This window comes from Procambarus clarkii, chromosome 90 (assembly GCF_040958095.1).
Source record: "Procambarus clarkii isolate CNS0578487 chromosome 90, FALCON_Pclarkii_2.0, whole genome shotgun sequence".
Lineage (NCBI taxonomy): Eukaryota > Metazoa > Arthropoda > Malacostraca > Decapoda > Cambaridae > Procambarus > Procambarus clarkii.
This window is the reverse complement of record NC_091239.1, coordinates 16,180,985-16,195,568: the sequence shown is the minus strand read 5'-3', so window position 1 is coordinate 16,195,568 and position 14,584 is coordinate 16,180,985. Positions and strand designations below refer to the sequence as shown.

At 44.7% G+C, this 14,584-nt stretch overlaps 2 protein-coding genes across 2 annotated transcripts in view; both read left to right on the top strand.

The window, feature by feature from the left end:
• Nucleotides 1-14,008, top strand: part of LOC123746610 (putative GTP-binding protein 6) — a 303,861-nt gene extending 289,853 nt beyond the window's left edge. The window contains exon 9 of the transcript XR_011225897.1: nt 12,168-14,008. The gene's annotated coding sequence lies outside the window, so the exon portion shown is untranslated. The remainder of the gene's footprint in view (nt 1-12,167) is intronic.
• Nucleotides 3,064-14,008, top strand: LOC138359276 (putative GTP-binding protein 6). The gene is made up of 5 exons (XM_069318400.1): nt 3,064-3,243; nt 5,460-5,668; nt 8,333-8,531; nt 8,771-8,870; nt 11,826-14,008. Exons 1-5 carry the CDS (start codon nt 3,111-3,113, stop codon nt 11,905-11,907), a joined length of 723 nt encoding a protein of 240 aa, XP_069174501.1. The 5' UTR covers nt 3,064-3,110; the 3' UTR covers nt 11,908-14,008.
• Nucleotides 14,009-14,584: the final 576 nt, after the last annotated feature.

Genomic DNA, 14,584 nt, shown 5'->3' with positions numbered 1-14,584 from the left:
CCTGAGCGAGAGTCCTCTTAAAGTAAACGCTCAGGACCCTGGAAATCCCCTAGGGGGCGCATGTATCCGATGGATGTGACCCCGGAGTCCCCGCTCGCTGTGTGAGAGTTTGAGGGTTGCTCGGTCCCCTTGTCTCGGGGTGACCCTCATTGTTTTGCCTCTGCCATGCTGCCTGTTGGGTCGGTGATACTTTCGACCCTAAGTCCTGTGAGTGTTGCTGCTTGCTTGTGACTCAATTTACTCAATCCTCTAATGATTCTATTCAGGTGCAGGCGGCGTGTGCGTTGCAAACTAGGTTTCGTCTGTTGCAACGCACTTGGTTGGTTGCTCACCCGGATGCCCTGGGGCTGCCCCGCTTTGCTTTTTGAGACCCGGACTTTGGGGTGGGGGTCGCTTCGATCCTGGTTCAGTCTGCACCTCCTCGTCCTTCCCCTTCTGTTGTTCGTTCTGGCCCCCCCCCCCTGCTTCCGGCCCCGAAGCGTCTGAGGGTTTCGGAGTCGGAGCAAGGGTTACTTGATCTTGAGACTCGGGCAGCTTCAGGGGATGCCCCTTCCGGGGATGGGGGGGGGGGGGTGGCAGAGGCATTCGAGTCATGTCTCCCGGCCGAAGCTTCTGGATCTAACCAGTGGGCCCCCTTTCTTCCGGCTTCTACGGTTGCTCCGTCCTTGTCTTGTGGGGTCGGTGCTTGGGGAGAGGACTCGGCCCTGGGTCCTGCTGTAAAGGACCTCGAGGCTGGGGAGGGGCTGACTTGGGGGCCTTAGGCCCCGCTGGACCCTGCCTTTTTCTTCCCTCTGAGCGAGACTTGTTGTTACAAGGTGTGGGGTTTTCTTTTTCCCCCCTCTGCGTACGAGTTGGATTTGGTGTTGGCCTCTCCCCGGGATCGGTCCCAAGTTCCCCCGGGTGCGTCGGTTCCGTCTTTTCGGAGGTTTTCGGCTTATCGCATCCAACCGGTCGAGGAGGACCGGTTGGAGGACCGAAGGACCATTTGGGGAGCCGGTTGGCCGAGCGGACAGCACACTGGACTTGTGTTCCTGTGGCCCTGGGTTCGATCCCAGGCGCCGGCGAGAAACATTGGGCAGAGTTTCTTTCACCCTATGCCCCTGTTACCTAGCAGTAAAATAGGTACCTGGGTGTTAGTCAGCTGTCATGGGCAGCTTCCTGGGGGTGGAGGCCTGGTTGAGGACCGAGCCGCGGGGACACTAAAAAGCCCCGAAATCATCTCAAGATAACCTCAAGATAACCAACCTGATGTGGTGCAGGTGGCCCTTGCAGCGTACCTCCTGCGTGACCCGGATTATACCTCGGAAATGGATCCGTCCGAGTTCAGGTTTGGGACTTCGTTGCCTTTCTGGCTCTGTTACGAGGTTCCTGAGTCTTCCTGGCTAGCGGACTGCCCCTTGTTTGTTCTGGATTCCTGGCATTCCTTCTGTTGTTCCCGCACTCTGGAGTGGCGGGAAGCTTTCACGGTGATTCAGGTTTTCCTGGGGGACGATCTTGAGTACCTGAACGAGTGCTTGTTTGCCCCTGCCCTTCCTTGCCATGTGGGCGTTGTTCAGCTCCACATGCAGGTTCCCACCCATTCGGCAGCGCTCATGGCGGAGGACTTGCGCGCCCGGGGCCTTTTGGCTTCGGCCTTGAGGTTCTTTTCCCTCCTGGAGCTGTCCTCGGATTGGCTTGTGGAAGATGTGAGGACGCTTGGGTCCGTCCCAGGGTACGGCGCCTTGTCCTCGGCAGCGCGTTTGTCGGCTGCCTTGTTGAAGCTTTTCGCACCGATATTGCGGGATGCAGTTTCCCTGTTTTATGCTTCCCATCTTGCATGTCGGCAGGCAGTGCTGGGTTCCTCCATGGAATCTGCTTGGGCTCTGGCTCTTAGGCTGTCATCGCCTTTTTGTCCTCTTCTGTTTGAGGAGTCGGCCGTGGCGCAGTTTATTCAGGCTGCGTCGTCAGCTTGTCGTCCGATGTCGGACTTGTTGGTTATCCGGGGGTCCCGGGGTGGGTCTTCCCGGAAGGGTCGTGCCAGGGCTCGGGGTTCCTCTCATCGTGGTAGGCCACTGGTGTCAGGTTCGGGTTTGGCTCCTTCTTCGGACCCGCCCTCGTCTGGTCGGCGCGGTGTTTGCTCTGTGCGGGGTTCTGTGTCTCGTAAGGGGCGCCAGCCCTTTTGCGGTTTGCGCCATTGACAGGGCGATGGGGGGGGAGGCTTGTGCTGTTTGCCCACGCCTGGTCCCACGATTTGTGGGCGTTTCGGGTCGTGTCTGTCGGCCTGCGGTGGCGTTGGGGCCCCCCCCCCCCCCGCCCTTTGGGGGAGGGGGGCCACCCAACGGAGGGAGCCAACGGGGCTCTCCCCAGAAAACCAGCGTTGAATGTAATGAAACTCCATTTTCTGGGTGAGTCCCGGAGGCTCCCCGGCATCCCTCTCTCCCTCCGGTCGGCGTTTTTTTCGTGTTTTTGACATCCAGCCTCAGAACTGAGGTGTAGATAGCAGGCGTGAAGGGTCTGGGGCTCCCCCTTCCCCCTCCCGGGATGCGGGGAGCTGCGCAGACAGCGGCACGGCAACGTGTGACATCACACTAGTTTGCGTGTTTTCTGTTGGGGAGTTCTATCTACTAGTTCGGCTTTTGGTAGCAATTTTAACCAGAATAGGGGTTTGTTTTGAGGAGCTTACCTTTCTGGGTGCCTGATCCAGTCGATGGCAGACATAGAATGCTTCCAACCACACGGGGGTTTCTATAGGCCATTGCTTCCCTTGCCTCTCTGAGGGGGCACGGTTCTGGCCGTGGTCCCCGGTAGGCCTAAGAACGCCATACACATTACTGATGCCAAAGTCTGACATTAGCATACCAGCCTGGGATAGCTCCGGGAAACCTCCGGGACTCACCCAGAAAATGGCGTTTCATTACATTCCAAGCTGTTTTTTTTTTTTGTATACCCCATTAACAATATAATGCAGTGATGTTTGTGCACTTTTAGGTGTGTTTGGCTCCAGGATGCCTGGATGTACTATGTGATGTCCCAAGGTCTTTGGTGGGTTTGTTCCTCCTTCCCTAAATACTGATTAAGATTATAGAATTTTGTTATTTTGCAGAAAGAGCATAACAGGGGAAACTGACCGCATGATGGTAATGGAGAGAGAGAAGAAATTGAAGAATGCTCTCGCCAAGTTAGCTGGAATTCGGGCAATGGTTAGAAAAAGCAGAAAAAAATCAAGCCTGGCCTCAGTTGCAGTTGTTGGTTACACTAATGCTGGTAAGGTGATTTTATATTCCTATCATTTACCGGTATTTACTTTATAAAAGTACAGTATTGTAAATACTGTATACTGCCTTATATATTCTGCACTGTATACAGTACATTACATTATATTAAAATACAAAAAGTTCATAAAGTAAAGTAAATAATTAAAGTTTATATATTTAAAGTACTGTACAGTATTGTATAATTTGTATGTTATGTATACGTTGAGTCTGCATTGTATAACAGGGATAGGTTTCATGGCTTTCCATTGTTAGTGGATCGATCGGAACTCAGACATACTTGAGGTTACCTTGAAGTGTTTCCGGGGCTTAGCGTCCCCGCGGCCCGGTCGTCGACCAGGCCTCCTGGTTGCTGGACTGATCAACCAGGCTGTTGGACGCAGCTGCTCGCAGCCTGACGTATGAGACATGCCCACAGCTCCAATGCTATAAATGGGTGATAGGTTCCCAAAGCATAAAAGATTGTAATTTAAAAAGTAAAATATAAATATAAATATTGGTATGGTATATGAACACCAATTTTACTTACCTTGACTGCTGGAGTTACTTGCTTACCGGATCTGATAATTATTAAGGAGAGGTTTTATTAGTGAAGGATAAGGAAGGAGAAGGTAACAACTGCAGTGTTCTCTTGTCAGAGATAATAACACAGCTTTAGGGTTATTATGGTTGAGTCACTGGTGCTGAATGCTATCTTGAGGTTATCTTGAGATAATTTCGGGGTTTTAGTGTCCTCGCGGCCCGGTCCTCGACCAGGCCTCCACCCCCAGGAAGCAGCCTGTGACAGCTGACTAACACCCAGGTACCTATTTTACTGCTAGGTAACAGGGGCATAGGGTGAAACTCTGCCCATTGTTTCTCGCCGGCGCCCGGGATCGAACCCAGGACCACAGGATCACAAGTCCAGTGTGCTGTCCGCTCGGCCGACCGGCTCCCCAAGGAACATTTTAAAACATGCTTCACATGTTCTAAAAATATATGTCTTGTCTTGGTACTGATTGGTGGGTGGTTTACTCCATACACATGTGCAGTCTGTGTTAATAAGGTACTCATAGAAAGGAGAAATATTATGTCATTTATTTCATGTTATTTGTGTTTCATGTTGTTATTATTTCATTTTCAGTGTTTTGGTATTTCTTTCTTGGTCCTAATGTGCCACCACCAAACCTTTTCCTTTATCAGTCATGATTAAGGGTCATTTATAAAAAAAATCTTATAATTAATTTCTGATTCAATGCCGCTTTTTGGGTTAAAGAGCAAAACAACATTGGCAGCTATAGTAAGCTGGGGACACCCAGTACTGTACAAAGTCTGTTCCCTCAAAGGGACAGGAAGATCAATCACACAAAACAAAGTGCCCATTATAACACAGAAGTGTTCCTAAAGCTTAATCTCCCTCAAATTTTTTTTTAGCAACAATGTGCAACCAATGATTCTTTTGGAAAATATGCAAAACATTGTCACAAACATGAAAACTCCTTATGCAAGAACGAGAAAGGGCATGGTGGGCTAAAGAAAGTGAATTGTTACTTGACGTGTCTTTTTATGGGCACACCTGCATAATGGTACCGAATTCCAAATCTTTTATGGGCCAGAATGAAGCATATATCTCTAAAACATTTCCTTCACCTGGTGCAGTGGGGGCATTGTAGGTGATAGTTTGTCAACTGTTTCAGAATTTGTTTGGTGGCTAAACTATTTCCAAAAATTCTTAGAAAATTCGTGAATTTTGTGACATTTTGTTTTAAGGACAGATCACCTCAGTTGCTGGTCAATCTCTGATCCCTTCGTACTCTCTGGCCCTATAAGGTAGTATGTCAATTTGAAATGGCTTTTGCTTTTTATTAAAATTTTAATAAAATTACTGATAGGCTTATTGTGCAGGTTTGGTTTGTTAATACAGTACAGTACAGTACTGTACTTGAATTATTTTAGGAGGACTTAAGAATGTGCTGCCTTATATAACTGCAGAAATATTACCCCGAAAAATAGACTGACAGCACAGTGCACACTTTATAATGCTAGTATAGTGACTTAATTTGTTGCACTGAAGGAAAAGATCACACATTCCATTAAAATAATTAACTTTTTTAATAACCAAAATCTCCCGGTTGTGGCACTTAGCATAGGCCCTACAGTTTCATTTACTCATCCATTAAATATAGATGTTAAGGTGAGTTATTCTCACAAATTTTCTGTCCACTCCAGGTAAAACCACCTTAATTCACTCTCTCACTGGGGATAACCGAGCTCAAGGCAAAAACCATCTGTTTGCTACACTAGATGTGACGGCTCATGGTGGCAGACTACCATGTGGTATTGAAGTGATCTTCATAGATACTGTGGGCTTTATTCAAGATATTCCAACAAGTCTAGTGGCATCCTTTACTGCAACATTAGAGGATGCTGTGTATGCAGTAAGTATATATAAGATACAGTATATGCATTCAAATAATACAATATTTTATTAACTATTTTACTTGGTTGCCTCCTAAGGTAATAGTTCACCATGCATGAGGAAGTGATTCATACAATCAGGCACCGTGACAGTTTAAGTACTCTACCCAGTTCAGGCATACAGTACCTACTGTGTCATATTGTTCTTGGGAGCACTGGAGGAAATAATCCAGATAAAGTGAGCTTTAGAAAGCTCAAAATTCACACACACTCGAAGCTTTTACAACAACTCTGAGATCGCTTTAGTGTCCTTTATTACTGTACTACTGTGTTAGATGGCTCATTCAGCTGCCTACCCCTCCTACTACCAGAGGGCAGCACCTAAACACAGTCCATCTCAAGCCTTGTCACATTTTTTCCTGACTGTCGTCATGTCAGAAGGACAAGAAAGAACTGGAAAACGTGTTGCAGCCTGTTGTCTCACCTTTGAGTTGAGGAGCTTGTGGCAGCCGCTTCCCGGGTGTGTCTATTCATTAAAACATAATCTTTATACTGTACAGTGGATTCAGGCTCTTATATAACTGGTTTGCTTACAGTCAACAGGGGTTTACTTGGTGAGCATGTAAAAATCCTTCATGGAATCTGCTCAGTTCTCCAATTAAAAAAAAAAGATTATTGACATTGGGCACTGGTTACTTTTAGTCGTACATCCTCGCTGTGATGTGTGATAGTGGATTGTTTGACTTTCCATCAGGCCATGCCTTGGCTCTGCTTCAGGGCTTCTCTTGCCTTTTGTTGCTGAGAGCATGACAACATTAGGTTAGGGAACATCAATAGCTCTTGCCTTTATAGGAAGGAGGAGAAATGTGGTGGAGCTCTATGGGAATTCTGAGCTTGCTACTTGGTGAGCCATGAAGGAGTGCCAAACAAAGTACTATGAACCTAACAGACATCTCATTAAACTTGGTATTTTCTTTTCCGCATCCTCCAACCTTGTGTGGGTGTTTGTAAAAGTAACTTACCTTATTTACATATTATGCAGCTGCTTCCCAGTTTGGTTAAGATAAATCATCACAGGCATATTCCTATGCATATATTGTCAGATATATTGCCACATATAAGTTTTCTTTTTTGGAAATGACATGAATTGAATTCAGGGCTTGGGCATTCTGGAAGTAGCCCCATTTCCTGTACAATGTTCTTCCTATAATTCTCTGCCTGTGCTGCCAAGAAGTAATATTGGACAACCTTTCTTCCCAATACCATCTTCTCTTCTGGTAGCTATACTGGTGCCCTTGTTTCCAGGGGCTTGTGCCAGTGGCTGGGGACCCCACTTCTTCGGGCACCACTCCGTAAGTCTGTCCCGTGTATTGTTTCCAGGGGCTTGTGCCAGTGGCTGGGCATCCCACTTCTTCGGGCACCACTCTGTAAGTCTGTCCCGTGTATTGTTTCCAGGGGCTTGTGCCAGTGGCTGGGCACCCCACTTCTTCGGGCACCACTCTGTAAGTCTGTCCCGTGTATTTTTTATTAAATCTGATTCTCTCCTTCCATTCTGAACACTTAAGGACTGACTGAGTGAGATAGCTTCCAGCTAGTGGTGATTTGGAGGTTTGAGAGCAGACCACCTGGTACTGGATTCAGCAGGAGTGTTCCTTGGAAGCCACTTGTGATGCTATGGTGGAATTAGAAAGGCTTAGTTTTTATCCATGAATCTTTAGGTCATGCTGGGCTGGACTGAATGTTCTCCAATGTTTCTTCAGCACTAATATGATTCTGCAAGGGTATTAAAGAAGTTTCCTGTGGCCCCATTAATGTTAACCTGCCCTGACTGTCATAGTAATGTACAATAGACTCAGAAGGAATTTTATCTTAGGAAACAAACAAACTATCAATTCTGAAAGAACCTTTTCATTTGTACTCTTTAGAGTCTTAATTTAAGTCATACAAAATACAGTGGAACCTCGAATAACGAATTTAATCTGTTCCGGCGCCATGCTCGTCATGTGAAATGGACGTCATACAAAACAAATTTTCCCATTGACAATAATGGAAATCAAATTAATCCGTTCTACCACCGAAAAACATCAATATGATATTCAATGTTCTAAATAATGGAGCAGCCTACCTTACATACACTGGCCAAACCTTTATGACATTTTTCTTTCTTCAAATTTGTTCAATATTTTTTCTTTCTTTTTTTTAGCAAAAGGTTCGTTCGGTGTTCGGCAGGTAGGCTGCTCCATGTTTCTTAAATAAAAAAATTGTATATTTAATATTTATTACCTTTATTAAAAACTTTTTATTTATTAAAACCTGTCAACCTTTTTGACATTTGTTGTTTTTCAAAAAATTTCATATCTCATTTTCTACATAAAAGTCAATGCTTTGCAACATCACAACAGTCACCCCTTTATATCCCAGCATCATTAGCATCTTTAAACAAAAAAAGCATAATTTATTTGCATCGTCGGAGGCGTCCAAGAATGTGCGAGAAGCAGCGCGACCCCACCATGTGGTGGTGGTGTTATTCAAACGAGCACTCACCATACGGGACGAATTGTCTGCAATCTGGGCGCTCATTACCCAAAATGCTCGCCAATTGAGGCGCTCATCACTCGAGGTTCTACTGTATATCGACAATATTCTGATCCTCGTGGCAATAAGAAACTTTTCTATCATTTTAGGATGTTGTTGTGCACATCCGTGATGCAAATCATCCGGATTATGAATCGCAAGGAGCCACAGTTGTCCGGACACTTTCCTCTCTCCCTCTCCCAGAGAAGACTCCTATTATTACAGTAGCTAACAAAATTGATTTAGGAATGGTAAAGCCTAAAGATGAATTGGGAGATGTGCATTTAGTCTCTTCAGTTACTGGCCAGGGTAAGATTTTGTTAGTTTGTTTGAGAAAGGTATATAATTATTTATGTACTGAATTAGAAATGTATATTATTTCTGTAGTCTTCTATCAATGTAATCTTAGGTAAGCTGATTAGGAAGTTGATATTACCAGCTTACACCAGATAAATGTCTTTATGATACATTATTTAATAAATACTGTAGATTGATTTCAATGGAAATTTTTTCATACACTATATTATATTTTACTTACATTAATTTAGGATTGGAAGAACTTATGAAATCTATCCAGAAAGAAGTTTTGAGAGTTACTGGTCGACGTTTATGGAAGTTCACTCTTCCAACGGGCTCTTCCCAAATACAGTAAGTATCCAAGTTGTTGCAAACAAATTACATCTGACCCTCTAAATGACACTAGCTGCATGCTTCCAATATAACACATATAAACTTATTATCTCCATCCCTCTATATCAGCAATTCTCATCCTGAAATAAATTACTTTAAGTACTGTAGATTAATTGGAATTTTCCATGGGGTTACAGATGAAGTTTTTTCTGAGGGAAACCCCACTACGACTCCCCGGAGCTTACTGGGCTGATAGGTATGTATTAGACCGTGGCATCAGTCGATTGGAGTTCTTACTTACCGAGAACCACGAGCCAGAACCTGGCCCCCTCAGAGAGGTACGAGGAGCAATGGCCTATGAAAACCTCCATGTATATGTAAGCATTCCATGTCTGCCATCGACCGGGGGTTTGGCATCCAGAAAGGTAGGCGTAACACAACAAACCCCACATGGTAAAAAAAAAATTTAATTTGCTACCGAAGAGCGAACAGAGAAACAGAACTCCCAAATTTTAAAACAAGCAAACATTACACTCCGCCTTTGTGCCACTTCCCCCACCTCTACCCTGGGAGGAAGGGTCCCTGGACCCTCCGCACTGCATCTAATACATACATATCAGTCCGGTAAGCTCCGGGGAGCCTTGTTTTATTCAATCATATTATTCAAACATTAAATCATAGTGAGCTCTCGCCTCTCAAGCGTGCGGGTATGACAGAACGTATGTCATACCCCCCAATGAAAAAAAAGGGCAGTCTGCAAGCCAGGAAGATGCCAGAACCTCATAAACCACAATACGGGAAAAAGACCCAAACTCGATAGAGACCAGGTCCATCACAGAGGCGAGATCTGGGTTTCGCAGGAGGTAGACACCGAGGTCCTCCCAAATCTCCTCGGGGGGAAATACAAGAGGTAGAAAACCTCCAGAAGGACGAAGCTGTGGACCCCACGGAACCCAGGGTAAGGGAGGGGAGGAGCTGACCCCATATGAAACTCGTACACGGAATGGGGATATGAAAACCCTGAATCTTGCAACAGCAGACCCCGCCCCGAAGGCACCAAACTCCAGGCAGGATCGAAAGGGGCCCAAGCACCCTAGGCCGCCTCCCCCCCTCAACCCCGGAATCCTCCAAACCAGGATCCAGGGCAGAGTTGGCCTTAACGCCCTCCACCCTTGAAGAAAAGGCAGAGTCCAAGGGAAATACAGCAAAGAAAGGGTCCTGCTGGAAGGACCCAGAAGACTCGGCGGGAGGAACGAGCTCAAATGCCTTCGTCTCCGCCTAGAATGGGCAACCCCTGGAGCCGCCCCGAGTCTCATCCCCAGCTAAATCCTGCCTCGACTCCAAACCCCTGAGACGTTGGGAGCCGGTAGCAGGTGGGAAGGAGCATGGCGAATCATGCCAACAAGGGAAGGATGAATGGGCATGGACTGAACTAAAGTTGAGACGGACCAACACTCGAGTGGGCAACCAACCTAGTGCGTCACAGCAACCTAAACCTAGCATGCAATATGCTCACTGCTTGACCACTAATCTCAAGTACATCAGTATGGGTAAACTGGAGCACGAATAAGTAGTAGTCCTCGTAAGACTCTGGGTCGAAGGTATCATTGACCCAACAAGCACCATGACGGAGGCAAAACAGGTGATCGTCACCATGAGACAGGGAGTAACGAACAACCTTCAAACTCGCACAAGGTGAGATGGGACTCGGAGGACATGTCCATCAGTCAACCAAGCCCAACGGGGTTTCCAGGGCCCATATGGGGATGTATTTCCTACGGCAAACCCAGGCACTGGTGCTGCCTAAGCCGGTTGAAACCCCATATATTATCAGGGCAACTGGCACATGTGAGGTGAACAACTTGGAGGCCTAAAGGAGGACTGTCCTACTGAACCTAGGTATCACCTAATAGGAATCCTGGCAGCCTATCAACGGGCAATAAAGAAAACTAAAAGTAGGAAAGAGAACCCAGAGAAAGCACCACAACCCAGGCATCAGAAAGAGACTCAGCTGCTGCAATTATACAAGCTGTGCAGCCCCAGTGCGCCCAAACCAGCAACAACCACTCCTTACCCAGGGCCAAATGAAAGCACCGAGACCTAAGCTGACACAAGGGCAAAGCAGAAGTTAAGCAACCGCTACCTCTATGGGAGTGGGAACCCAAAGACTCCAGGGAAGAGAACCCTGATGCCAAGGGGTATACACACAGGGCGCTTAGGGAAGGAAGCCCTAAGTGCATGCAGCCCTTGATACCAACTACTGGCCACTGCACCAACACAGTAGGAACCATCGCTTGGGTCAAAGGCCTGTCAGAGAACCGAGACCAGAGTAGACATCCACCATTTAGCTTCAAACATATCTCATTGAATATGACCGCATATTCTGTATTTACTATTTTCTGATTTCGGGCTTCTATCCCTCATTTAGCTTCAGTTGACAAAGTACGGTCTGGCTGTCAGCTCGGTGGGCCGGGATCCCCTTCTCCCCCTCAGGGGGCGGGGCGCAAACAAGCGGCACTGTGTGATGGTGCGTTGCTTGTTAGCTTGTTTTCCTTTGGGAGTTTCTAGTGTCTGTTCGGTCTCGGGTTGCAATTTTTTTTACCAGGAGGGGTCTGTTTTGGAGCGCCTACCTTTCTGGGTGCTCAATCAACCCTGGTCGATGACAGACATAAATACTTTCATGCATGAGAGTTTCATAGGCCAATCCTTCCTACACCTTTCTGAGGGGACCATGTTCTGGCTAGTGATCCCGGTAGGCATGACAATTCCATATGGATTGAAGCGCCATACTAATATTAGCTAATATCAGTCCAATAGTTCCTGGGCTCTACACAGAAAATGGCATTTCATTACATTCAACACTAGTTTTTTTTTAATATTTTATAAATTGTGCACAGTGTTGATTCAGAGCTGAGAGAATTGTACACTCCAAGGGTAAGGAACCCTGTCTGATAATTTGACCTTTATCTTCAGATGGCTGAGAAGTGCTACTGGCTTGGCTTACGAGGAAATAGATCCAAATAATTCCCAGAAACCAATGTTATTGCTGTTTTGACTGACCAAGAACTTTTCTGCATATGAAAGAAATTTCAAAGAGTAACAGTTTGAAGTTGTTGTCTGTGCACATTTATTTTATTTACAACATAAGATGTGAACAGAGGTTTTTGGTTCATATTTTTTATTTGAATATTTCATATTAAAATTTTGAGCCTTAAGATTAAATTTACCAAATGAATTGTGGTAAGTAATTCAGGAAAGTACTACATTGATCCATAAATATTTTTAATTGTTAATTTTGTTTTATGTCAACATAAGTTGATTATAACATTAAATATTTTTTATTATTATTATTTACATGTTAAATTAACACTTTCGTCCGGGGATGACGCATTGCTGCGTCATCCGTTTAATGTTGGTAATCTCGGTGATGACGCAATGCTGCGTCGTCCACTAAAATAATTGCCAAAAATCAGGTTTTTATCCGATTTTTTGGGGACTGTTTAGTAACTGTCAACAAGGCGAATGCAATCTGTGACTACAATACAAACATGAAAGGTGTTGATCACTTTGACCAAATGATCAAATATTATCACTTCATAAGGAAACTCACAAATGGACGAAGAAAATGACCTTCTATTTTGTGCAAATGGCTATCTACAATGCTTATGTGATGTACAACTACTACACAAAAAATACTAAACTATAATACTAAATATACTAAAATACTAAATACTAAACATTTGTGGGCAGGAATTGGGAGTGTAGCTGGAAGGCGTCTGGGCGCTCACTCGCGGTTAACGCGTGGCCCGTCTTCAACTCGTCGGCGGGTGGAGCGTGACCAGGTTTTTTATTTTATATGCTAATGTTCCTCTAGAGAATTCTATTGCGAACCCATTGATACCAAAATGAAAGACCTAGGACGAAAATTGAGGTGACCAGAGTGAAAGAGTGAACACATTTTATCGCTTTTGCGCGCTCCTGGGTAACTCGTTCGCATTTTCTCTGTTTGCTGCGGGTAATTAGCCGGGCTTTTGGAGTTTATATGCATTAGTGCTGTAGAGAATTCTATTGCGAACACAATGATACCACATTTAATCTTGTAGGACGAGAATTGAGGTGACAAAGTTGAAGAGAGTATACACTTTTCAGAATTAACGCTCGCTCCCGTGAAACGCTGGGACCCAAATCGCATAGGTGAGGGGTGGCACGCTGGGTACGCTAAAGTGTTAAAAAATTTAGTCAAGCAATTTTCAAGAATAATTTGAGAGTGGATCTGGGGTCCAAGATGTTTAGGTATATTATTCAGGGTTGTAGAAAGAAATACAAAAATACTGTAGATGTGTATATTTTGGTTCTCTAATGAATAAGGTATTGCAATGTCAAGTTGTCCATTCAACAGCAGCAACGTTGTCCTTTCATCAGTGGCAAAGTTGTCCATTCAACAGCGGCAAAGTTGTCCCCATTCAACAGCAGCAAAGTTGTTCATTCAACATCAACAAAGTTGTCCCCATTTAACAGCGGCAAAGTTGTCCCCATTCAACAGCAGCAGAGTTGTCCCCATTCAACAGCAGCAAAGTTGTCCCAATTCAACAGCAGCAAAGTTGTTCATTCAACATCAACAAAGTTGTCCCCATCAACAGTGGCAAAGTTGTCCCCATTCAACAGCAGCAAAGTTGTCCAATGTGTAACCATTGAAAAAGAAAAATGTGAGTTGAAATGATGCTCTGCAAAACAGTTATTGACTAACTGGAGACAAAAGTTGTGTAGACTAGTATGACGGTCACAATGTTCCGTAACATAGCACGTCATTTCTGTCTGTCACTATTTTGAGTTATATTCACTCCTCATTTTCAGAATAATGTGATCAAAGCAGTTTCCTTAATGTTACAGATAATTGATACTTGATTGTAGGGCAGAAGTTACTTGAATATTACATTTGTGAGGATCTAAATATTTGGCAGAATGAATGTCCCCTCAAACCAAGACAGGATGGAGTTCTGAGAACATTTTACTTTTCATAAGTAGCTTCTTTTCCACAAATTAGCATGTCGTAGATTGCATGTAGTATCCTCATTTTATTGTTTGTTTTGAGGGGTCATAGAGTTTACAGTTGTATAATAAATGTATATAATTGTTTATAAAAGTATGTTTTCAAAGGTACTGTTTATATATCCCATAATTATTGTAATAAGTGATGGTAATTTGAAACAATTTCTGTATATACAGTAGTAAGATTGCATACTGGCGAGGGATCTGTCAGTGGCTTACCCGAGCTTAGCTCTGATACCACCGAGTCTTGACCCAACACACCACACCTCTAAAATTCTACTGTAGCCTACTGAAGACAAAACCAAAATCTGGCTCACTAGACATGGAAGGCATAGGGAGTACATAAAAGATCAGTCACAAAACTGGGATGCCAGTTTTGCACGTGTCTCGGCCGACCGGCTCCCTATATATATATGGTAATATATGGTAATTTAATTTTAGTACTGTTTTTGTTTATGCTTCATGATTGTGTTTAGGCCACCCACATTGTACATAACCAAGCATTCCATTTTGTTATGATTGTGTCAGCTTGCATAACCCTAAGCCCCACATTAAATATATTCTGAAATGCTGTGGGTTCCTTCTGCTATGAGCCGAGTCTTCTCAAGTCACACTGCTTCTGGGCAGCACACAAGATTTAACAAGCAAATTCAATATCTGAAGTAGAAAGCAAAATCACGACT

What these genes read in the sequence shown, in the direction of transcription:
- LOC138359276 (XM_069318400.1), top strand. Translation starts at nt 3,111, where the DNA reads ATGATGGTAATGGAGAGAGAGAAGAAATTGAAGAATGCTCTCGCCAAG. An exon ending in TGTTGGTTACACTAATGCTG is followed by an intron (nt 3,244 to 5,459) that starts GTAAGGTGATTT and finishes TGTCCACTCCAG; the next exon opens with GTAAAACCACCTTAATTCAC. An exon ending in TAGAGGATGCTGTGTATGCA is followed by an intron (nt 5,669 to 8,332) that starts GTAAGTATATAT and finishes CTATCATTTTAG; the next exon opens with GATGTTGTTGTGCACATCCG.